At 49.4% G+C, this 24,501-nt stretch overlaps 9 protein-coding genes across 9 annotated transcripts; 5 read left to right on the top strand and 4 right to left on the bottom strand.

Annotated features, from left to right (window-relative positions):
• Nucleotides 1–2,199: 2,199 nt before the first annotated feature.
• On the bottom strand, nucleotides 2,200–2,819 carry EPUS_05283 (uncharacterized protein; the record flags this gene model as incomplete). The annotated part of the gene is made up of 2 exons (XM_007807990.1): nucleotides 2,200–2,618; nucleotides 2,669–2,819. The coding sequence occupies 2 exons, from the start codon at nucleotides 2,817–2,819 to the stop codon at nucleotides 2,200–2,202; spliced, it is 570 nt and encodes a 189-aa protein (XP_007806181.1).
• Nucleotides 2,820–4,028: 1,209 nt separating this feature from the next.
• EPUS_05282 (uncharacterized protein) lies at nucleotides 4,029–5,757 on the top strand (the record flags this gene model as incomplete). Its single annotated transcript, XM_007807989.1, has 5 exons — nucleotides 4,029–4,256; nucleotides 4,313–4,421; nucleotides 4,475–4,513; nucleotides 4,570–5,081; nucleotides 5,131–5,757. 5 exons carry the CDS (start codon nucleotides 4,029–4,031, stop codon nucleotides 5,755–5,757), a joined length of 1,515 nt encoding a protein of 504 aa, XP_007806180.1.
• A 604-nt stretch (nucleotides 5,758–6,361) lies between these two features.
• EPUS_05281 (uncharacterized protein) lies at nucleotides 6,362–7,959 on the top strand (the record flags this gene model as incomplete). The annotated part of the gene is made up of 3 exons (XM_007807988.1): nucleotides 6,362–6,769; nucleotides 6,862–7,531; nucleotides 7,694–7,959. The coding sequence occupies 3 exons, from the start codon at nucleotides 6,362–6,364 to the stop codon at nucleotides 7,957–7,959; spliced, it is 1,344 nt and encodes a 447-aa protein (XP_007806179.1).
• Nucleotides 7,960–9,291: 1,332 nt separating this feature from the next.
• Nucleotides 9,292–9,843, bottom strand: EPUS_05280 (uncharacterized protein; the record flags this gene model as incomplete). Its single annotated transcript, XM_007807987.1, has 1 exon — nucleotides 9,292–9,843. The coding sequence occupies one exon, from the start codon at nucleotides 9,841–9,843 to the stop codon at nucleotides 9,292–9,294; it is 552 nt and encodes a 183-aa protein (XP_007806178.1).
• A 357-nt stretch (nucleotides 9,844–10,200) lies between these two features.
• Nucleotides 10,201–10,899, top strand: EPUS_05279 (Eukaryotic translation initiation factor 1A; the record flags this gene model as incomplete). The annotated part of the gene is made up of 3 exons (XM_007807986.1): nucleotides 10,201–10,221; nucleotides 10,328–10,492; nucleotides 10,630–10,899. 3 exons carry the CDS (start codon nucleotides 10,201–10,203, stop codon nucleotides 10,897–10,899), a joined length of 456 nt encoding a protein of 151 aa, XP_007806177.1.
• A 432-nt stretch (nucleotides 10,900–11,331) lies between these two features.
• EPUS_05278 (uncharacterized protein) lies at nucleotides 11,332–14,260 on the bottom strand (the record flags this gene model as incomplete). Its single annotated transcript, XM_007807985.1, has 2 exons — nucleotides 11,332–14,157; nucleotides 14,210–14,260. The coding sequence occupies 2 exons, from the start codon at nucleotides 14,258–14,260 to the stop codon at nucleotides 11,332–11,334; spliced, it is 2,877 nt and encodes a 958-aa protein (XP_007806176.1).
• Nucleotides 14,261–14,861: 601 nt separating this feature from the next.
• EPUS_05277 (uncharacterized protein) lies at nucleotides 14,862–15,266 on the top strand (the record flags this gene model as incomplete). The annotated part of the gene is made up of 1 exon (XM_007807984.1): nucleotides 14,862–15,266. The coding sequence occupies one exon, from the start codon at nucleotides 14,862–14,864 to the stop codon at nucleotides 15,264–15,266; it is 405 nt and encodes a 134-aa protein (XP_007806175.1).
• A 115-nt stretch (nucleotides 15,267–15,381) lies between these two features.
• Nucleotides 15,382–18,964, top strand: EPUS_05276 (uncharacterized protein; the record flags this gene model as incomplete). Its single annotated transcript, XM_007807983.1, has 6 exons — nucleotides 15,382–15,633; nucleotides 15,716–15,844; nucleotides 15,890–15,934; nucleotides 17,986–18,172; nucleotides 18,232–18,721; nucleotides 18,778–18,964. 6 exons carry the CDS (start codon nucleotides 15,382–15,384, stop codon nucleotides 18,962–18,964), a joined length of 1,290 nt encoding a protein of 429 aa, XP_007806174.1.
• Nucleotides 18,965–21,873: 2,909 nt separating this feature from the next.
• On the bottom strand, nucleotides 21,874–23,682 carry EPUS_05275 (uncharacterized protein; the record flags this gene model as incomplete). Its single annotated transcript, XM_007807982.1, has 1 exon — nucleotides 21,874–23,682. The coding sequence occupies one exon, from the start codon at nucleotides 23,680–23,682 to the stop codon at nucleotides 21,874–21,876; it is 1,809 nt and encodes a 602-aa protein (XP_007806173.1).
• Nucleotides 23,683–24,501: the final 819 nt, after the last annotated feature.

The following is a 24,501-nucleotide window of genomic DNA, read 5'->3' as shown; positions in this document are numbered from 1 at the left end:
GATAGTGTGATAAGTCTCATTTTGCCACTTGCTTGCAACGACAGGCTCGAATTCATCGTCGACCAGGGCTTGAAGCACGAAATGCCCTATCAAAGACCCAATTCAAGCTCAAGCGTCAAAATCAATCAGTTTATATGTACGCTGTTATCAGATGGAATTTCAAGGGTCAGCTCCACTTCTATACAGGCTCTGGAGTAGGAGGGCGCCTTATTCAGGATGATTATAAGGTTATTCTTCAAGAAATCGTTGCCCCTGAATGGGATAAGAATTGCGTTTTGGTCGAAGATAATGATGGGCCTCATGGAACCAAAGGCAAGCGATTTAATAAGGTCAAAGCTCTCAAAGCCCTTCTTGGTATCCAATGGGAAATCAATCCTCCGAATTCGCCAGATCTTAATCCCATTGAGACTATCTGGAGGATAATAAAGCAGCGTTTGAAGTCCAGGGGGGTCATCTTCGAAGAAGCCATTCTGCGCAGGGCTATCCAAGAGGAATGGGATAAAATCTCTATCGATGAGATTAATAGGGCTATCTCAACAATGCCAGATAGAGTAGCTGCCCTAAACGAGCGAAATGGGCGCCCTATCCCCTATTAAATAGCCGTGTAGCATAGCAGGAATCTGAGAAGTGCCATAAATTTTGGCGCCAAGCTTCGGCCCCAGAGCCATAAATTTTGGCGCCAAGCTTCGGTCCGACTTGAGAGAACGTCACCTTGACGGGGCTCACCATGACAGACAGAACGGGTCTGAGCAATGAGAGTCCTTTCAATCAAAGAGGAATAATTCTTCGTAGAGCACATCGCAGTCTAGCGGAACAAGGTCATGGCGCAGATCGTGGTGCCTCGCACGAAAGGTGAAGACCTGAGAGGCCTAGGTTGTAGGTCTACCTTCTCCAATCGGATCTCTGGATTCGAATGCCGACTCACCAACGCCTGAGAAATTCTTCGGTTGATCAGCATGACCGCCATCCACTCTTCGAAAGGCTAGGATATCTACTTGCTCTAGGCCTTCGTGACCAACTTTCCACCACGGAATTCAAAGATCTCAAGCACATGTAATAATTCAGAATCTCCGTCGCACATCATCGACATAGAGTTAGAAAGCCTTGAGGCTGAACCTGCCAACCTTCTGTCAGCCTATATGCTAGTGAACGAATTTCCGGGTTTAATGCTGATCGAGCTCCTGAGGTAAGTGCTGGATACCAAACGAGTCCATCCTCGCATACGGCCACGGCGAGCATCTCGTGCTACCATGACACGGCGCGGGCAAAGGTCTCGGACTGCAACGGCTCCGTGTCACCGGCACAGCAAAATGTGCCGCGAGTTCTGTCCCAGCAGCTCAGCTGTTCCTGCGACCGAAAGTCTTTTGTTTGCGGCCATTGCTACCTTCAGGACGTGATGTCGATGGCGAGGGCGTATGTCGAGGAGATGAAGAAACGGCGTCTCGGGGGAGTCGAGCTCATGATGCCCTTCAGCATCGATGCGCAGAGGAGGCAGAGTCGAGTAGCTTCTTGCTGGGAGGATTCGGTGGGAGAGATCTTGGAGATAGTGCAGTGGTTGAAAGAAGGGAGACGTGAAGTGACCCCAGAGTAAATGTACGGGCTATCCTTGGGGGAAGAAATGGTCATCCTCTCCTTTGGAGGTCCCGAGCTCACATCTTTTGAAGAAGCCGCAGCAGTCGCGAAGAACTAAGTTGACCTGGAGCCGGTAGTTACTTAGCTCTTACAACCACGTCTCCAACGAAGTTTGCACAAATTTGCTGCTGAGTTTTTAGGTGGGAGGAAGGCTGATTCAAAAGGAAGCTTCCCCAGATACTTAGCACTGCTCCTGCTTCTGCTCCTTTGTAACATCAACATCAATTAACATTAACGCCTCATTTAGGCGGCATTTTGATTTCTACTTGAATGCAGGACTATTCGTACCAATCAGTATGTGGGACGCTTCTAGCCAATACTCTTAAGCTTGCATACATCACTGACACCTCTAGCTCTTCGGATTCCTTCCATCGTCCCCGACTCCCATATATCGATGTAAGCTTAAGTTTATTGATCAACGTGGTGGAATGATCCTAACCTAAGACCTTTGAGCTCCGTTTTATCTGTCACACCTATAGCCCTTGAGTCAAGACCTGGACCAAGTTGTAATCCCAAATAGAGTGCTACTCACATTTTTCTGGCATCCTGCCGGCTTTCCCGGTCTTATTAGATTTCCTCCGCTTTGAAATCCTCGTCCAACCTCAAGTATTTGTCTGATCGACGATAGACAAAAGCCCCATTCAGATACCTCTGCATGACGTATCCCACCGCGCCTTCTTCATCTTGTATCGCTTTCCATTCCCTCCAGTCCCGTTCGTCCTGATCCTTCCTGCGGAATTTGCACAACGCGAAGTCAATCATAAACGCCTTGAACTTTCCTTCGCCTGGCTGCCAGCGTACTATAAAATTTCTCGGTTTGACATCCTCATTGCGGATGTCTCGATCGCCTATGACGTTGACAATGCGAATGGCATCTTCGCAGATGTACTGCCAAGTTTCCCTTGGGGCATGTGCAGCGAGCTCGTTTAAAGCAAAGCCTTGGATAAGCTCTAAGAGGATGGCGGGAAAGTCGGCATATCTGTCAACTGGGTCTGGTGAGATGATTGAAGAAGGGGACTGGGACACTTAAAAGCACCCCATGAGGCGTGGAACGTCTCTGCCCTGAATGTCTTGCAGCCTCCGGTACACCTCAGTTTCTGCGTCATAGAGGTCCTGCATGTAGTTGTAGAGATACGCTTCATTTTGAGCGGCATTCCAATTCTTGCCTTCTTCAACCAGGTTGCCATGAGTACGCAGCTTGATTATAAAGGCCGCTGCACCGCCGCCCAGGACAAAGTCTCAGTATTGCCGCTCTATGTGAGACGTCCAAGGGGCAATTTTCTCATCCTCCCGCAGTTGTGTCGCGAAGCGTCGGTCGTATAGCTTCAGAATCATATGGCCCACTAAGCCTGAGGCTGGGGACTCCAGCACAACTTCAACTACAGGAGAAAAGGTAAACGGTTCAATGACCTTGGTGATAACGGCCCTCACAGCTCGATGATGTTGGGTTGATCTCTCCTTTATCTCCAACGTTATAGTATTTCCTACAACGTAAGGACATCTGCATCTTATCAGTGCATACTCAAGCCAGTAGTTATTGGGTCACATACTGCAATTTCTTATTCTCCATCTATTCTCTTACCCTGTATGGTGCATCAAGGTCCATGGAATTCTTGGCATCCTGGGTACGGCGGACTACCACCTTGCTGCTGCCTACTAGCAGGTACATTATCAACGATCCTTAATTCTACAAACAACACTCGGGTCCACACTTCTGGCATGATTTCAACAGGGGTTGCTGGGGAGGCTAAGTATTATATGAGAAGCGGAGTAAACTTCAGCCCAATAAACCTACCTCAAACGGCAATGAGAAGGGTCATTGCTGGCATGCCTCATTTGGACTACGATAAATAGGCGGTAATTTTGCCCCACGACGACGCCAGCAATGTACGGGTAACGCCAAGGAGTTGCAAGCCTTTAGCAATCATGTACTACGTACAGTTAGTAAGCCTTGCAGCTTCGTGTTCCTTGGTTAATCCCCTTGCCTCATGACTGTCCGATTATGCAACACTCTGGTATTGTGATCATTAATTTTCCTTCGACAATCGGAAGAAGGAGCAGTCTTCTGATTTTCTGCTTAGCCTGCACTATCATAATCTTTGATGGACAAAAGTAGGTGTACAAGTGATCCAGCCGACCACAGTAGGTAGGGCGACAAGGTCTTCGTTGGTCAGCCAAGCAAGGCGGGATTTAAACTCACATATGATCTTCTGATCTTCTAGCTGTCCCGTGTGCATGAACCAAATCCTTCGCTCATGTAATCCAAGTAAGTGTGGAGTCGGCCTGGGTTTCGCTTTTCACGGTGTGGGAATTGTTCGGCTTCCTTTTCCTCAACATCCATCCATAAATACAACAGCAGCTCTACCAACGTGGATACTCCCAACAGATCGACGGCGATGACAGAGAGTAAAGCGGATGAGAACTCAAAACGCAATGGCTCATACTCCACCCGAGGTCGAGATCTCGACCAAGCGTATTGGTATGTGCAAGAGTCAAGAAGCCACAATGAAGACCGGGCATCCGCAGGCGAGTTGAAGGCTCTGCGTCGAAAGGTGGACTGGCGAATTGTGCCCATAATGTTCTGCTGCTATACCATGCAATTCATTGACAAAGTCGCGCTAAATGTCCTCTTCCCCCGGAAGCTTCGTTCGCAAGGGTAACTTGCTAACCAGATGGCCAGTATGCAGCTGTGATGGGTCTAAACAGGGACTTGAGACTGAAAGGCAATGAATTCACCAACGCCGCGACCTGGTTCTTTATTTCCCTCCTTATCGCCGAGGTACCCAACGGTTGGTCTGATGAAGATATTACTGAACCCAGCTTGGCTGACTGCTTGTTCTAGCTATGATTTTGCAAAAGGTCCCAGTTGCCAAATGGCTGGGTGCGAACGTTGTGCTGTGGTATGATTTTGTTGTTTTCATGATTGGAGCATAAAAGGCGTCTTCGTGCTAACGTATGTGCTTGGTTTCCATCTGGTAGGGGAGTTGCTACAGCTTGTACGGCTGCCGCCCATGGCAGCGAGAATATTCCTTGGCATATTCGAAGCTGCCATCGCGCCCTCTCTGATGCTCATCAGCAGCCAATGGTATACCAAATCGGAAGCAGCACCTCGCTTCAGTGTCTGGTACTCCGGCCTGGGGCTGGGACAAATTCTGGGCGGCATTGTCTCTTTCGCCTTTCAACAAGTAAAGAATCCATTTTTCTCCGGATGGAAGATCATGTTCGTCGTCTTGGGCCTTGTGACTGTAATCATCGGCTTCATAACCTTCTTCTTCCTGCCAGATACGCCGATGAAGGCTCACTTCTTGTCTGAATCCGAGATAGTTGTCCTGCTAAAGCATGTTGCAGTCAACCAGACTGGGATTGTGAACAAAAGGGTAAAACCTAGGCAGATATTGGAAATCCTGTTCGATGTCCAGTTGTGGTTGATGGTCGTTTTGACGATTCTGGTATGGCCTTTGCTAATAGTGAGATTCTTAAGCTGATCTACCTTTCCAGATCTCAATCTCGAGCGGTGTAGTCACAACATACTCAGCGACACTGATTCGAAACTTTGGCTTCACGCCTCCAGACGCTGCCCTCCTCAACATGCCTTCAGGCATCGTATCAATCCTTAGCACGCTGATCGTTGGGTACGGCGTCCGCCACACATCGAACCGATGGGCATGGCTAATAGCATGCTGCGTTCCTGGTATTCTTGGTGGAGCCTTAATGTCCTTTGCGACAAGCAATCGCGGAGCCCAACTCGCAGGCATCTACCTGGTGAACGCCATCACAGCAACGCTCATTATTATATACCAATGGACATCATCGAACGTGGCTGGGCACACAAAGCGCGTCATCGCTGTTTCTCTAGTTGCCGGAAGCTTCAGCGTGGGGAATATCATTGGACCCCAGACTTTTCAAGCCAGAGATGCACCGGACTACATTCCTGCCAAAATCACGGTTCTGGCAACTCAGGCCGCAGCGGCTCTGATGGCTTTCCTCACATTCGTATATTATGTCTTGGCTAATAAACGCAAGGACGCCGCACCGGTTGAGGTTGAAGTAACAGATCAAAATAGGGAGCATTTGTGGGAGGACCGGACGGATAAGGAGAACAAATCGTTCAGATATGTATATTGACAAAACGTAGGACAACACGTAGGACAAAACGTAGCGACCTCTGCTTCGGATCATGAAGCCGTTGTCCCGGTCATGGCCATGAACCAAAAGTTTCCAGTCCTTGAGTCTTGGGCCTTGGGCCATGGGCCTTGTCATGATGTCAAATACTGAAAGCATTTCCTATTGACAAAGAGACTTCATAACTTCTGAAAGGTGATGTAGACGCACTGACTGGCATTCGGTATACGAGTGGTGCCTGGCCCCCCAAATCCTTCTCAAGACATGTTATCTTCTTATCCCCTCCGTAATACATACCCGCTGGAGCAATTAGTCTATTTAGCAGATTTTATGCTCAAATAAGGTCGTCCACAAAAGCTCATTCAACCAGCACTTAATATCAATAGAGAAGAAACAGATTACTCTGTGAGCCTATAAAGCCCTGATTTCAGAGCATCTCTCCTCCAAATGGTACTCTAATGAGCGGGCTGAGCAGAACTTGTGGCAACCTCAAATAAAAGGGATCGACGACGCTAATTGCTCCATTCTACACCCCTTGTTTGGGTACGGAGGGGATAGGTGTAGATGTGAAGAGGCGGGTTGTGACGATTGCCAACCCCTCCGCAAAATGGATGTTGCACGCAGCTTTCATCCCCCATCCTCTTCATGTGAAGCACATATTCTGATCATTGGGGCCGGTATCACTGGCCTAGTTCTAGCCCAAGCTCTGAAGAAAGCGTCCATTCCCTTCACCGTTTTCGAGCGAGACCCACATGTCTCCTTTCGTGGTAAAGGATGGGGTCTTACGATCCACTGGTCTCTTCAGACCTTCATCTCCTTGTTGCCTCAGCACCTGGTAGATCGTTTGCCAGAGGTCTATGTTGATCGTCAAGCCAGTGAGAGAGGGGAGAATGGCAATTTCTTATTCTTCGATTTGAGGAGTGGAGAGGCGAGATGGAAGGTACCGCCAAATAAGAGGATACGGCTATCGAGAGAACGATTGAGGTCACTGCTACTGGAAGGGTTGGACGTCCAGGTATGAACAGCTTTGCACTTGAGCTGTTTACGCCATTCCAACGGATTGATCGAGCTGCGCAAGCTGACCAAAGCACATTCTTACGGTGGTAGTGGTCTAAACGCCTTGCTTCGTTTACTACCTCTCTTCCCACATCCACCAAGTCTGACACTCCCACAATCACAGTCCATTTCACCGATTCCACCACCTACACCGGTACCCTCCTCATCGGCGCCGATGGCGTACACTCTTGTGTTCGCTCCACCCTTCTCTCCTACCACCACACCCCGGACTCACAAAAAATCACGACCTATCATCTCCCCATCCGCCTCCTCGGCGTCAGCGTCCCCTACCCCGCTTCCCTAGCCCTGAAACTGCGTGCTTTAGACCCGTTCTTCTTCCAAGGTGGCGACCCTGCAACCAATGCTTTCATGTACTTCTCCTTCCTCTCTTCGCCAGGCAATTATCCTGTGTCCGAGGACAGCGCCGCCAGAGACACATACGAATGCCAAATAATCATCAGCTGGCCCTATCGATCCGGCTTCCGCGGTGAAAAGGAACCACTAGACGTGCCAGAGGACCACGAGGAAAGGGTCAAGGTGATGAAGAAATTGGCAGATGGGTGGGCGGAGCCGTTCAGGGAGTGTGTCTTATCAATTCCCGAAAAGGGGACGGCGGTGACGGCGATCACGCTCGAGGACTTTGTGCCAAGTGAAGGGATATGGGATAATTTGGGCGGGAGGGTGACATTGGTGGGCGATGCGGCGCATGCTATGACTATGTGTATGCCTTTCCTCCCTTTTTGCACCACACCCGAAACCCACTCGTCCATAAACCTCAGTACTCATTCTCATACGTGCCTCTATATCTCCTATCCTTCTTCGCTACACCATCCCCAGCCAAATCCATCCATGGACTCACTTACTGACCAGCGTTAAAAACCAGTCAGGGGCGAAGGCGCGAACCACGGCATCACCGACGTCGCTATCTTACTCGAAAGCCTCCTCCCGAATTTAAGCAGGCCATCTTCATCGTCGTCCGCATCACTTGAACACGCAATCCACACTTATGAGCGCGAGATGATCCGCCGAACCGCGCCAGCTGTGCTGACCAGTCGTCGCGCTTGCATGGACGCGCATGACTACAACAGGATCGATGACCAGAGTCCACTCATCTCGAGGAGATTGATGGTGACCGAGGAGGAGAGGTAGGTGTTAGGTGGATGTGCGATGGGCTCAGCCATTTTATCCTGCGCCTAGTCCTTCCGCGACCTGGCTCAACTGGTTGGGGGAGCGACATTTCACAGTCATACTACCCAAGTAGCACATATTCGGCGCTCGGCATACAGATTGGCTAACACACATTATAGAGTTTGGTTAAGCGAGTCTTGTTAAAAAAGTGCCCTGCTACTTAGCAGGATGAGGCCCTCTTAAATAGTGGTCATTCACAATGAAGTGGACGGTGGCGCTCATGCCAGGGGATATCCTGGCAGCCGCCATGAGAACGCGAATTCCGGTCCTCCGGTCCCAACGGCCGGACCGCCACCTGTTGATCTGGGCAGTCAAGGCTACCCGGTGCCGTCCTCTGGGGTTAAAGGCGGAAAGGTGAAAAGTCGGAATCTGAGGCAGCGTATTGCTAAATTATACGCAAATAAATCTGGCCATTCCCCGTGAGACATAATGTTGCAAAAATCCGAATATATATCCATGACTATTTCGATATTGACTACTACTCTCCCTGAGTTCTACATCCTGAATGCGATCGCTATCTACCAACCATGAGTCCTGTACCTTGCTCTTGCTAGTCCTGATTGAATGAAGCTTCATGTTAGTGGCTGCTCGAAGCGCAGTGGCTATCCATTGGCTTGGTTGTTATTCATCTATGGACATTGGTTGGCCTGCTCGTCCTTCTTGGAGGTTGATCGCCTCTCACCGGTGTCATGGTCAGTCATGGACTGGTCTTTCTTATATGCTGTTGAATCACTGGGTATTGGATGGTCACTAGAAGATTCTAGTGCCATATCTGCCCCTGTTCGTAGTTTATCTCATGGTCACATCCTTCTGTGAAACGTCGCAAGTATGCGTGCCCCTGGCGCAATATTGAGATTGATGGACCGCGCCGTCGCGGAGAAAGATAGCCCTTACGAGCAGTAGCAATGCTGGATGTACCGTCAAGATTCCGGGGTACTTATGCAACGCACAGGTAAACCTTAGGACGCAAGCCTTGATGCAAGTGATTCCAGTCGCTCATAGAATACCTCCACGAAAACACCCTCTTGCGAAAAGGTAAAGGATGATCAAGCTGAAACGGCGTCTGGTTGCCGAGAGATAACATAACGTATCATGACGGGATAATCTTGAGGAGTTGCACAAATCCCTTGTCTATGTTAGGACCGATGCCCATTGACAAAATCTGCAGCCGTCTCCGCTTTCCCAAGATCATGTCAACACGGCACCACGAAATTTGTCAATCTGCCTCAGGCCGATCATCTGCAGCAGAAGTTAGATATCATGCCTCTTCTGTGGTGTCAATAGAGGGCAGTACTATGCACTGACGCCCTCCCACCATTGAGCTTCCCTGCCAACCTTTCGAACTATGCCAGCGTGCTGTTTGCACGACTTGTCCACAGCAGAGACAGCGCTCTTCGCATAGTTGACAAGCTCAAGAAACTCGCAATCCAGCCCAGCACGGCCCCGGCAATGGATCTCCCACGTGCCTTTCAGATCATTCAACGGCTGCCCCGTCGCTTGCCCTGGCTGCAAGACTCTTCCGTGCCAGTCATACCCCAGCTGCTTCAAGGCGTCTCGAAAAGCCTCTCGTAGTCTCCTGCGTAGCCGCTCCCTCATGACAGCCTTGGGAACTTCCTTGACCGCGGTATTGGCGACAACATGCCACCGGAGAATATCTTTGGGCATGTTCTGGTAGCTATCCATCAGCTTCGGGTACAAGATATCATTCGGCGTTAGGTGTTCCCGGTCCCAGCGCCATGGCGCAAAGACTGGCGTGTAGAACATCTGGAAGAGGTTCGCGGGCATTGTCGTCGATCGGGGTAGACGCAGTGTGGGTATTTGGGGGAAATGCCATCTGGCGACCATTTTGTCTGGAGTTGGGACGACTCAACGCCCCGATTGATAGGGAATAGGATGTCATCTTAGTAATCCTGTACGAACATCCTCGAGGACCTTCCCAAAAGTCAGGAGAACATGTTGGAATAAAGCCTTGAAGATTTAATTGTAGGGACAAAGAGAAGTATTCGCTGAGTGGCTAGATGCGGTGGTGACTCGCTAGCCGCGGGACCTTTTCATCCCACCATGTGCTTCATAAAATACTACATACTTCCCACAACCACCAACTTATCGCATCTTCGACATCTGCAGAACCTACAACAGAAGAATTCATCCTGATCAAAACTTTCCCTCCGACCATTTTCAGAACCACAGAGCACATTCACCATGCCCAAGAACAAGGGAAAGGTACGTCCCAGACAAACCCCACCAATGAGACACCCACCACCCCCAAATACCATATCACCCATTCCTACTGCTCCCATACTCATATGTACTAACACCGTGCCCACAGGGAGGTAAAAACCGGCGACGAGGCAAGAACGAAAACGACAACGAAAAGCGCGAACTCACCTTCAAAGAGGAAGGTCAAGAATATGCCCAAGTCCTCAAGATGCTGGGCAACGGCCGCCTGGAAGCCCTCTGCTTCGATGGCGAAAAACGATTAGCACATATCCGGGTATGCCACCAATCATCCCCCCCTCCCACCCTCTTCTCCCGCCTCCAGGGGAAAAAAAAGCGAGCCCCCCTCCGAACCTAAAACCACAAAGGCTTTTGGGTTTCCAAGAAAAGACTAACCCCCATAATTCGCTGCAGGGCAAACTCCGCAAAAAGGTCTGGATCAACCAAGGCGACATCATCCTCCTCTCGCTGCGCGACTACCAAGACGAAAAGGGCGACGTCATCCTCAAGTACAGCGCCGATGAGGCCAGGAGCCTGAAGGCCTACGGCGAGCTGCCCGAGAGCGCCAAGATCAACGAGACCGACACGTACGGTCATGAGGGCGTGGATGATAATGTCGAGTTCGACGAGGATCGCGACGGAAGCAGTGACGATGGCAAGGACATCGATATCGATGAGATTTGAGATCCGAGATCCGAGTGGTTCGACTGCATGGTCTTGGGGGAGTTGGATTGGGAGCACAATGTTGAGTAAAAAAAAAGGGTGGGCGAGGGAGGCTGAGAGGCAGGGCCAGGTGTTTGCGTAGAGGAAGCGGTAGTGGTTAGCAGCTGCAGGGACATTGACGGAGGAGCACAATGGACCAGAAGCAGGCCCGCAGCCAGGGAGGAGGGGAACGACGGTGCAAGAGAGTGGCGTATCAGGTCTCTCTTTCTTCAGCATACTGATCTCTTGTCATTCAAATTCCAGCATACGACACATATCCATAGACTAGTCCCGAATCCACAAGCGAGAACCTGGTCTAAAGCAGGAAGACAATCACGCCCAGATGCCGTTCCATTGTTTTCCTATTAAACCCACACAAGAGCCTCTCCCTCATGATGTTATTTCATGTTTCCATCACGCTTCCCCCTCCCCCTCAAAGACACTGCGGTTGAAAAACTTCCAGATCCTCCTCCCGCTCTCCACGCCCACCAAGGGATCCAACTCCTGCACACTCATATTCGCCAGCTCCTGCACATTGCGCACCTCCAGCACCAACCGCTGCAGCTTCTTGTTATCGACACCTGGCACACAGCGCAACAGGTCCTGCGGGACGGGGTTGAACGTCCTTGCCGCACCTGCCTGTTCCCCACCCACCATGCTTCCCCCCGCTTCTTCCTCGGGAGAGAGCCCGATCTGCACGGCGCGGATCGGATCCGGCTCCTCCTGGTTCTTCTTCAGCTCCTCGAAGATCTCGGCGGTTTGGTAGGGCGATGACGACCAGATGATCTTGAGTCGCGGGAACGCCAGAGTCAGGAGGACAAGCTTGGATTGGAGGTCCTTGTTGTCATTCTCCGGCAGCTTGAGTGTCGAGATGGAACTCAGATCGGCAAAGGGATCCAAGGTGAATGATTTGTTGTGTTCGAACTCGATGAGGAGGAATGGGTTCTTGTAGTGTTGGAGCATCGTCTCGGCTTGGTTGAATAACCGTCCGTTTTTGAAGGAGGAGATGAGATCGCGCACTGACTTCCGCTCGATACAGATGCTGGGTGATAAAACGTAATCGCCCACGGTGAGCTGGCAGGGCACGACGACCATGCTGCGCCCGTGCAGCAGACTCGGGAGCGCGGAGCGGAACTCACGGACATCGACCACGACGGTGGGTGGGGCAGCTGTTGCTGCTAGTCGGCCGCCACCAGCGATACGGGTGTTGACAGTGCGGAGGAAGGCTTCTTGCGGATCCACAGCCCCTGTATCTGTGAGGGTAATCGCCATAGAGCCGCGTTCACGGATGAGTTTGGTGAAGGCGTCTTTCTCGCGGCGGACAGAGGAGAGATAGCGTTGCTCTTCCACGCTGCCGCCGTAGTAGGTAAAGTAGACCCGTACGTTGCGGTCAGTGTGAGAAGAGCGGTACACTTCGACGCGACGGATGAAGTCTGAGGAGGGGGAGTACATGATGATGTAGCGGGGCCGGAGTTCTTCCAGGAGATTATCGTCCATGTCGGCGTCGTAGGGGTGGATTATCAGGGAGTCATCGGGATCGTAGAGCTCGAAGAAGTCGTCGCCGGCTTCGGTGAGGTCGTCTATCACAACGTCTTCTTTCACTAGAGTCTCATCTCCTGCTGGCTGGATTTCAGCCAGAAGATTTGCGACCTGGGCCGCTTTCTCATCTGCAGCAGACACGGCGCCATTAGCTGTTCTGGGGTTTGTGCCAGCAGCGCCACCTCCACGGATCCGACGTCGTTTGTTTGGTGGTGCTCTACCACGGAAATTGTTTGATATTGATGCTTCCTTGATGCCGTTGAGGGATTTCTGGTTTTCCTCGAAGAGAGAAGCGCTCACTTGCGCAAAAGTGCGCTTCCACACCAGATACTCTCGCAGCTTCCGGCGAAGCATGAACTCGGCGGAAGGCTTTTCTGCCTCTTCCTCTACCTCGTGCGGGGCCTGGCCTGTACCATTCTCCTCAGGCTTTGTAGCCTTTAGCCGCATGGTCTGAAGATATTCCCGTACTTGACGACACGTTGGCTGGTCATTGCACATGATAAGAATGGTCCCGTTAGAGTCATCCCGGATGACTGGATTGAAGTAATTCTCTCTTTCAATTTCATCCAGAATATCGGATAATAGCTCCCATTTTGGCTGCTCTTCTAGCACAGGTCTTAATGTATCAGGTAGATTCGAGGTTGGTAGCACACTGCCATCATCGACTTTCCCACTATATACCCTAGACCTTGCGGATTGAAATATGGTATTGGCTGCGTCAAGGAAAAGCCATGGAGATTGATTTTGGCGGGTAGAGCCAGGTGGTGGTGAATGCGCAGCCAGCACTGTATCGAGGTACTTGACAAAAGAGACGCAATCATAGCTCAGCAGGGAGTGCAGAATGGAGCGTAGTACGGTAAGGTCGCCAGCGATCTGCTTGGTCCTCCAGCTCACTCGATGCCAAACCGGATCCAGCTGCCGTCGAATGATGACATCAAAGTTCTTATGCAGAGCCGAGTCGAGCGTCCAATCCTCCATCTCCAGTCCGCTGTTGGCCTTTTTCAATTCGCCGATGCTGACCTCGACACATTCCAGTATCGCATTCTGAATCGCCCTCATCGACTCCGTCATCGGCACTTCCAGCTCGATCACCTCAGCCTTCTTCTTTCCCTCCAGTGATTGTGCAACAGTGACATGAAACCTTGGCCACAGACTCGGTTTCCGTAAGAATAGATTGCGCATCATGTTGGCCAGCGGCGCAAACCCCGAGACAAAGGGCTCCGGGGAATCTGAGAACGCCTTGAGAAACCCGATCTTGTTGAACTGTCTGTAGATTCTGACAATGAATGCCTCAACGCTCGTAGCGATGATCTTCTCTGCATGAAGAATAACAAGTCCAGTCACAGTCTCAGGATCAAGCAGTTTCGATAACAGGTCGACCACCAGTATTCTGCTCGTCACGCTAACAATACCACCTTCTGCGTATATCTTCTCTCTCATCGGCACACTCGCCTTCTCGGTATTGATGACCCGCAGACCCCTGGCCTGAGCGCTTCGAGAGATGGCATAGTGCTCCGCGAGGGCTTCGCCAATCCAGTCATTCTCGCGATCCTCGGCACCAACGACGATGACAAGACTGTTTCCTGTAGCATCATAGGAATGGAGGAGATTAGTGACGATTTTGAGGAGACCAAGGCCACGAGCAAGAATCACAAGGAGATCTTCGGCGCGGAGGAGATTGTAGAGATCTTGTTGAAATTGCTTTGGTTGTCGTCAGCCTTGTCCTCGATGGTAGTATATCGATTGGACTTACCAGAGGCAGCGACAGCTTCACAGGCGGTTGGGTGCTGCTGCCCGCTGGCATATTTTACTACATGATGTAGGCTTGTTTGCACCAGGTACGGAAAGGAATCATGGTTGAAGGGAAACCCCCGCGGTCCCGGGAGCGGAAATCTTGGCTTCCATACTTACTACTGTGCATTACGAAAGTGTTGCAAATCCTTGATACGCAACTAGATATCCTTAGATCTATATTATCTGGTAGCTGTAGATTAGTAGATCTCGATCTATTTACTTTTTACTTTTTGAATATTGATATGTTTATTTTCGTAAATCGAGCCTATTATTCTGTGTACATGGAGTGCCAATTTCTCAAAAGAGAATCTTACATATGTAAGATCTATATCAAATGAATTAGATGAAGCTTAGCATCATTTCAATATGAAACATATCTAGTAGACTCCAATCTTTACACTTAGTAGTAAAGGATAAGCAGGGAACCAGGTGACTCGTACATTCCTATTCATTTACACCCTCTTCACAAACGCCAAAGCCGTCATGGTTGCCAGCAAAAATGCCGACTATGTTATTGCGACACACCCCTTCCCAAAAATATTAGCCCGAGAGATTCTCTAAGACCGTGGCAAAGATAAGATCCCGAAGATGCCAGTTCAATCTCATAGAGGATGGCACTAGCACCGAGACATTACATTAAAGTTCTCGAGTTCCATCTCAGAGCCGTTGACATCGCCAACATCAAGGGTGTCCCTAAGCTTGGCCAACTCATACATGAGTACAATTCGGCAGCATATGACAGACAAGAAAAAGCGGCCTATGACAGTAAGGCTGTTTCGAACGGATATGAAAAGCATACTCGAAAGACTGAGGGTGCCGTATACGACGTGGCAAACCGTGAAGATGGCGGTGAACCACGAGAGAAACAGGAACCAGTATGTTTCGGGGATCACCTTTACAGTGATGGACCCCTGTTTTTCAAAAGGCGTGAACTGTATCCTGATCCAGTGAAGCATCCCGCTGGAGGATTTGTCAGAGCTCACGCGGGTACGGAGGAAAGGAGCAATGGAACCTAGGCCGTGGGCAATTATAATAGAAAATGCCCATAACAGGACAAGGTATGTTAGATTGGGGGCGAAGTTACAGACTGCTTGATCACCGAGCTACTTGCTGAGGTGGATGACGTTGGCAATGGCGGCTAAAACGACCAGATACTCAAGAGCCATCACGATGAGTGCGTGCACATATTTGAGTGGCGGTGGACTTAAAAGAGTCTGGCGGTTTTTCAGGAGTCCGATCGGGTCCTTGTTAGCGAAAAAGCGCATCGGAAATACAGCGGGCGATCCAGCGGCAATGCAGAGAGCCAGGAACGGGCGCCTTCCAACAACAATGTTTCTTCTGCGCTGGGGCCAAGAACTGCCAACATGGGAGGAGACAAGCCAAGTAAGACTTGGACACTGGCAACATTGCTCTTGACAAACTCGGAGGTATTTTCCAAGATGCAATTGACAACTGGTTGTGCTAGCTGGCTCGTCCAGCCACCACCGGTGTAACGGTCCACGTGCGAAATGTCTTTCGCAGCGTGGAGATAGACGTTATATTCCTTGGTGCAGTTGGTGTGGAGAATGTGATCGAAGATAAAGCCAAATTCTGGGTACCACTTTTTAAATTGGTGTCGCGCTGCTGATGCAAAGTGTAGATGAAAGCCCAAAAGTACGAGGACGGGAAGAACGATCCTGACGGAGTGTGCCATTAGACTGGCTAAGTGAGAAAAAACACTTTCGTAGAGCTGCCCAGATCAGTCATCCATATGTGAAGAACATTTACGCTGGGAGAACATACCTCTCATCCAGTGTCGCCTATCTGTGGCACCTAAAGAAATTTGGTTAAGGGAGATGAGAGACAGCAAATAGGTTCTTGTCCAGAGCCGGACTACTGAGCATAACTTTTGTCTGGAGAACTCCTTGGATAGTGAGAGGGGAGAAGGGGTACAATCAAGAAAGGAGGCCTAAGGCTAGGGGGAAGTGCATCCTACCGCCTTATAGGAATTTATATCAAATATTCCATAGAACCGCAAGTTACCTTCATACGGCATGAAGCGACGTCTTATCCGCACAGGGTTGTCTACCGTATGCCCAGCAGCTTGGGGAACAACGTATGGCCCAGTCAGCGTGGAGTTTATCCGCCCGAAAGAGTTGCGCAGAGTTTGGAAGCCCAAGATAGGCAGCCTGGGGGATTGCCTCCTTCTTCCGCGACTGCGGCCCGGCCCCACCCCAATTTTAGTTCGACAGGTTGATTCTTACGCGGCAGATTGATCCAAAATGAAGGCCGCTTGCAGGCCAGCTGAGCCCAGAGTCATTCTTGACAGGCCTGGTGGCCACAAAGGGGCGGGTCTCTCTTGTACGCAGCCCTTCTTTAGCCCATATGATCCATGCTGAGCTGCCCAAGGCTGGCAAGCCCAGCTTAGTTTCGACGATGGTAAATATAGTAAAGGCTTGCAATCGCCAAGGTAGAACGCCACAAAATCGCTCGATTTGACCTAGCCTATCCAGAATCTGGTGTGCACACCATCAGCATTTATAAGGCTCTGGCATCTCTCTGGCACTGATTCGCGCAGCCCTATAAGACAGGCCGTGGGCACAGCTTTTCAAACAGCAATTAACGCGATGAGCGCATTAAGTGACACAAGGGGGAGCCATCATCCAAGGGAACAGAGGTATCAGATGACAATATTACTAGAGCGAAGTAACGAAATTTATGCCTGGTACCGTAGTATCCTTCCAGCAACTCACCTCAATCCATAGCACAATGTCAACTACCTTCAGCTATCACCCGTGTTCAGACTTCAGGTGGTCTTTTCCGACAAGCGCCGTTGTTCTCGCTGGCCACCGCATTGCCCTTCTATGACTTGGTGCTGCCCAAGCTCGGTATTATTGCCGAAGCAAAGACATTTACACCTAAGCCTACCACGAAGCACCAACCGGGGGTGGAAGGGGAGGCTCAAGTCCCTCCTGCATGTCCCAGTATAGTATATAAATCTAATCACAAGCAATCTATTACTTGGAGCTGCCAAGAAATGAGTTCCAGCCAACTACGGGGGGGCCTGAAGTATTGTCAGCTCAGCGCTAGTATCTTTGCTTGTAAACTCTCTCTGTACAGAGCCGCTATGCTCAAAAGAAGTTAGATGTAATGATTTGACTTATTAGAATGGATGCAGACAGAACAAGCTTTCTATTGACGAATCACGACACTATGTCACTGTAGTAAGAACTAGCTGCTCCTAGCACCAGACTAACAATACTTCAGGCCCCTCCTGTAGTACTAGTAAATACTAGTATATCACCAATCAAAAGCGTTGCAAAAGACGACCAATCGATCTTCATCAAATGAGGTTGAAAAGTGGTCAAGACGCTGGAATTCGCCCTCTGAACAAATCAAGTCCATGAGAAGTGTACATGATTACTCAAGAATGTTTAACGCAATGCTAGAACTTACTTCTCCGCAGCACCAAGTATTCGGCAGCCTCGCGTAGCGTTTCTGGGGCGAAATACGATAAACCTCAGCTTAATCTCTCTTCCAGCCTCTCTCGGTCGCGTGCGGCTCAAACCGCAATAACAAGAGAATATCCTATGTAACATTATAGCTGATCACGATGAAGTCCTATTTACCGTCTTTTCCTTATCCGTCCGCAGGAAACGGAGCCTGGAGCCCAGTCACATCAACCATAAATTGGTGCGAGGAGGCAAGAAAATTCACCTCTTGGTAGCGCCTTGCATGGCTAATAGACCGCTGTAGGACTATTATGCTAGCATATACTGCGCTGAGATCGTCAACTCTTTCACCAATCTAGCCTTCATATCTCTGGCATATAAAGGAATTTCCAGCTGTATCCGTAATGGTCATGACACGGTCTTTCTCGTCGGTTTTATCAGCTATCTGGTCATCGGCCTTGCAAGCTTTTGCTTTCACACCACTCTGAAATGTACGTCGATCTCTCCCTCAGCCAGACCCCCGGTCCCAAGGGTGGCTTACACTCGGCAGATACAACGCAGCTCCTTGACGAACTCGCCATGATCTACACCACGTGCATCATGTTCTATTCCATCTTCTCTTACAGACGAGCTACGTCTACCAAAGTGGTAATCGCCCTGTCAGTCTTCCTCCTAGCTATGTTTATCACCTTGTACTACCACTACCTCAAAAACCCGCTCTTTCACCAGAACATGTTCGCCTTGCTCACCGCCATCGTCTTCTTCAAGAGCATATACGCCATGGAAGTCACACTTCGACCGGTAAGGCGATCTCAGGCGAACCAATCCCATAAGGCCACTTCTGGAGAGCAGGCGAGGGAGGATCAACGCGACCTAGCCATTCTCCGGAGGATGTGGCAGATGCTCACCGTCAGCTTGAGCTCCGTGGGTCTCGGCTTCTTGATCTGGAACCTGGACAACGCTTACTGTCCCATCCTCCGGCGATGGCGTCGAGACGTCGGTTTGCCGTGGGGGATTCTGCTGGAGGGTCACGGGTGGTGGTGGGCGACTCTCTTCCTGGCGTACTGTTCCGTCGTCACTGATTTCCACCTCACAGGCATATCCTTACCAGCGTCGCCCAATATATTAACTTGACCTGGAGTATCTGGCTGCGGTACTGTCTTAACGGTGAACAGGACGATGTGGAGTTGGTGTGGCCATCGTTCTTCACGTCTGTGCCGGTCGTGGAACCTACGGAGAAGGCCAAATCTGAATCAAAATTGAATAGGAAAAAGAAGATTTAACGCATCAAACGATTTTCTAACATCTGAGCTTCCTCGTATAGTATGCGTAAACATTTACAGTGACTACGCAAAAGTATCTACCCGCGGAATTTTTGCGCCCCACCCAACTTGTTACACCCCCTCATACAATTTACTACTACACACTGTAAACTTGTCGGAATTTGACGAGACCCGTTGCAAAATGTTCGTTAATAGCTTGACTTGAGGCTATAAGACTTCCTAATTGGGCATCTTGATCCTAGTACTTGTTGTGCCAGCCTTTAGCTAAACGAAGCGCTTTTACCCTGTTGGGCATACCCCTTATCAAATTGTTGATATACTCTTGATCTAGGGTATTCCATGCCTCTTCAATTGCCTTAGCTGATTGATTATAGGCCTCTTGAGATTTGCCCATATTCAATAGCTCTGGATGATGCGTACATATTCACTCCTTCAACTTCGCCCATACATGTTCAATTGGGTTCATATCTGGCGAATAGGGTGCCTAATCAAGCAGTGGTATAGCATTATCTTCGCACCATTTCTTGACCTTTTTAGCTATATGGATACTTGCGTTATCCTGCATAAAGGTCATGCCAGATTGAAAGCATTTTGGCATCTCTTCTTTAAGAACTTTGAGATATGAATTAGCCGTATATCTCCCTCCTTTAGAATTATTATCATGATCCATTATGACCAAATCTGAACGTCCACCAAGCCAAATTGCACCCCATATTATAATATTGATATCTGCGCTCTTTTTGTATGGCTAAACCATCTCTTTAGACCATTTTTGGGATGGTAATCAAAAGACCCATTCGCGTTGGGCTCCTTTCCCTCGTTCAACGGAACATTCGTCAGAGAAGATGATGGATTCCCATTGAGTAGTCCATTTCTGATGAGCTAACACCCAAGCATGCCGTACTTTTACGTCTGCTGAATCTAATGCTGGTCTTCCCTTAGCTCTCCAGTTCTTAATTCCAACGCTATCAAGAATGCGACCAAGGGTATCATGAGAGAGCCGAATTTGGATATTTTGACAAATATCTGCGTATGTAGCCTTTGGATAAACTCGCACAAAGTGTATGATTCGTCGCTTATCTCTTTCTGTGTACTTCTGTGGCCTCCCTTTACGCATTAGAGTCTTGCCAGCGTTACGGTGTGGATCTATCTTGATAGTATATTTGATAGTATTTTCGGAGATTTTCAAGCGCCTCGAAATATCACTAATTGTAACGCCTTCTTCGTGTAGGGTCACAATTTTTGAGCGGGTATAGGGTGTAAGCTCTTCTCCTCGAGGGATATTAGCAGAAATCTGCTCCAAAGGCCTTCTAGGCATTGCGTGGTGGCTGTTGCAAAAGATATGGGCAAAAACGCGTGTAGAAATTTGGTGCGGGGAGCGCGTTCGCGGGTAGATACTTTTGCGTTAGTACTGTATGTATTGCATATGGGACGGGTAGGTTCGGATGATAGCTTGCCCCCCATCTGTGCTTCTGCGGTAAATGCTCTCATTCGAACTTTGTCTGCAGCACCAAAACATAACTAGCGGACTCTTTACAGGGGGCCCTGGCCCCTCCGGCCCGCCCGGGGGGAACTTAGCAGGATCAGGCCCTCTGAAAGTTACGTAGTATGCCTAAATTACTCCGTACATCATACCATCAATGTGTGTATAGTCCAAGCCTGACCGGTATTATGATGTAGCTTTCTGTAAAATGGATACTGCTAAGAAACATTCTAAATCTGATTCCAATTGGGATTGTTTCAGAGGTCTTTTCTCTCAAAATGGTTGGCCACATGACCGGTCAAAAAATTATGGTCATCCGAGGGGTCATTGACGATTCGTTGAATGTCCAATGATCCTGTGAATCCGCCAAGGACCAATCCAGCGTGATTTTTCAAAAGTCCCTTCTCCAGGTAAGAAGTCAGAGGCCGAATTCTGTCTTGGCCAGAACCCAACGCTGCGGTCCTACTACTAAGTTAGTAGTAGTAGGCTCGAAAATATAGCGACACTCTTCGAAGTAAAATAGGATCCATCCCCGGTGGCGGAATCTAGGTAGAGGGGCCCCACTGATAAAGTCACGGGCTTCCTGGCAAATTCACCTCTGATCTACCCGTGTCCAGCTGTCAGAACGAATTCAAGTCGTAGCAGAGCCCCGACCTGTGAAGCATTCTATCATTCTGTGCGCTGGTTACTCTTTGTAACAGGGAACCTGTCCTTATTGAGTCTCTCTGAGTGAGTAGATTGGGTATGTACAATCGTGTAGCTACTAGTACCGCACTAGAAACGAGGGCTCATCTATTTGACCTGGTACTGTACTCCCCAGATAAAGCCGTCTTCTACCTTGCCCAAGTTCGTGATCGTACAAGCCCAGTCCCGGATGGATGGCGGGTGCTCCAGGACTCGGTATATGATGCCATTGCTTTCTCGCATCTATTGCTCATATTCATGCTTCTTCACAGGTCTAGACCTTCTCGTAAGCCCGAACCCTGTACATAGCAACTCGATCACCAGCCCTCTGCCGTCGTATTCCGGTCCAGTGGACAGAGTACTTGTTTCAAGCCATACTACCAACCATCTTTCGGCACGTTCGGGCGCGTTCTGCACTGCCGCTGGAATCGTGTATGGCGCAGATGTATACCATAGATGCCCCGAATGGCTCTACATGCCCGTTGCTGGCCGGGTTCGGATTAACAGTCTTGGTTTTGCGACACGATTGCTGGCAAGTGAGAAAATGACACCTCTTCTCCTTGGTATCATGGTGTAAGATGGCGTTTGCGCGGCTGTCGTGGGTGTTTTGATAGGTGGATGGAGCGGCAGGAAGCCCGGAAACGCAGAGACAGGCAAAGGTAATTGCTGATCTGATATCCTGTCTCACTTGAGACTGGAGATTATGTGTCATGTATAGCTCGTATTGAGCAGATAGATCCATTCAGGGTGATTTCTTGATGCCTATGGTGGGTGATACAGCGGGAACCGGAGTTGCGCTCAATCTTGTCTTGACGTTCCCCTTCATCGTGGTTTGATTACTGACTGTGTTGTCATGAATAGGTACCGTAGGCTGTGGCGGAGTCTTGTCTACTCCCAGGCCGTCCATGCCCGGCCATAGAACAGGACCATTCTCCTGTCTCTGTCTTTTGATCCTCTCGAGTCGAGTTTCCCCAGGCAGCGCTCCCAGACCAGCATGCTCCATAGCTTCATTCCTCCAATTACCCCTAACACTGTTCAATTGTGAACCATACCCTTCACCCCACATACGGACTTTCTGCACCTTTCGCAGCTTCCTCATGCCATACAAGGCAACGATAGCGCTTAAGCCGATGCAAATGACACTGATAGCAGGGAAGGCAACATCAGACTCTTCAATGAAGTTCTTCAGATTCATGCCATAGAGGCCTGCGATCAGAGTTCCTGCAGCAAGTCCTAAGGTGCCAATGCTAAACTTCAGCTCTAGAAGCATCAGCGAATTTCGATTTGCGTCGAGAATTGCCTTGACCACTTCCTCGGTGTTTCGAATGTTGCCAATCAAGTTTCCAGAAATCTCCACAATTTCGTCGCATATCTTGTGGTAGGATTCGAGCAGCATCTCAACTTCTTGGTGATCGTTCTCCTCTCGCTGCTTACCCAGCGCACGTCTCTCTGTCAGGTACATGGCGGCCAGGTCATCGTCGGCGTCCAAGAGATCATTGATTGCATCTCGAACAAGTCGAGCCTTCTGCTCGAACGTGCCCAACTTCTTTGAGTGGATAAGTAGGTGGCGCAGCTTTTCTCTATCGATATCTTCCTCAAGCTCCCTCAGAACACGCACGACCGGCTCGCGAACACCCTCAAACTCCGACTCCAGCCCGGATGTGACAGATATCAGAACCGCTTCCAGTGCCCGAAATTCGTAAGGGAGATATGTGCTATTGCCATTCAAGCGCGCGTCCGCCTTCTGCCTCAATTTTCCTTCTAGGTCGTACATGAACAAACTCTGGGTATAGGAATCCGTAGAACCGTAAGCATCAAAGACAAGAACGCGATCGCTTTGTATCAGAACTCGTAGATGTAAAAGATTAATGAGAATAGCGGACGGGCGGACTAGAATATGTGGTAGTACAGAAGAGTCGATTTTTCGAAGGTCGCGTGGGAGCAGGCCATATTTTGCGATCAGCTCGGACTTCTTGAATTCACCCGACACCAGCGTGACTGATCCGTTGGCATCAAACTCTGTGCATCGCAGCTTCAAATCGGCGCCGGCGGTAGATCTCAACAGCGAACGGGAGAGATTGAAGAGCTGACTCGAGGGGTCGTCACAATTTTGGCCTGGAGGAAGGTCGGAAGGATGAAGCTTCGATTGGTTCTTTCGGTGTCTGAAGGAGAAGAGTCGTTGGAAGAAGGATTGTGAATCGGTGGACGCATGCCGATGTTGCTGCTGTATGCTCTGGGAAGAACGGTAGTGCTGGAGGTGGTTTGGTGCAGGAGCCGGGAGAGCTTGGGTGGCACCCTCACAATGTCTGGGCCACAGTATATCGAGATACGATGCACGCAATGTCGCAGGAATAGGTCTTTCTCTTCGAGACTCCACGTAGCTGACCCTCCTCTGGCACTGTTCTAGCAGTCGAGGGCCGTGCAGGAGAGCGGAGGTCGAATCAGTACTTGAGCTCGTCGAGAAGAAGCACAGAGTATCTCGCTGCGCTTGTAGGAATCTTAACAAGCTTGCTGATGGACTGACGTTTCCGAGACTTGAGGCAGGCCTCATTTCCGTGAGGTGGCAGAAAAGGGCAAGACTGGACTGCCGGGCGCGTCGATTTCTGCAAGGTAGCACTACTTTCTCACAAGAAAAAGTTCTAGATTACGGAAACACGCGTTTTTTACTACCCTTTTCAACCAACCACCATGAATCAACGCAGGGCTTTGGCGCCTCTAGAAATCAATAGGAGCTATGGCAAGGAGCTATCTCCATTTCAACGCGGTCAGATTTCAGCTTATAAGGCTGTGGGGCTGTCAAATGCAGAAATTAGCGAAAAAGTTACTTGCGGCAAATCCACTGTTTTCAACACCCTCGTACGAAATCCACTCTGTAACGAAGGCAATAGCTTGCCACGGTCTGGTAGACCCCCTATATTAAATCGCGTTCAAAAACGAAATATTCTACGCATTATTCGAGCCAATCTAAGAATTACTTATACAGCTCTTCGACTTGCCCTTTTAATTAAGGGCAATTATTTTTTTAAAGAGGGAAGTAATATAATAAATAATATATTTCCTTTATTACAGTATAGGAAATATATATGCTAGCTATATACTTAGTAGGTAACGCCTATAACTAACTTATAATAGTAAGCAAACTTCTGCTTTAGAGCGCTTATTAAAGTGTGTAAGCTATACAAACGGATTACAAATAAAGAGGTTCGCCTTACCTGATTAAAGAAGCCTAAACTTTACTATATAGTAGGAGGCCGGATTAGGAACTATAAATGCTCTATAGCCTATGGCGTGGCCTATATATATATAAGCCTTATCTGCTAGCGTTAAAATATATATATCTGTGCATGATCACAGTATAGATAGATTCTCT

Source organism: Endocarpon pusillum, assembly GCF_000464535.1.
Source record: "Endocarpon pusillum Z07020 unplaced genomic scaffold scaffold7325, whole genome shotgun sequence".
Lineage (NCBI taxonomy): Eukaryota > Fungi > Ascomycota > Eurotiomycetes > Verrucariales > Verrucariaceae > Endocarpon > Endocarpon pusillum.
This window is presented reverse-complemented; position numbering and strand designations above follow the sequence as displayed.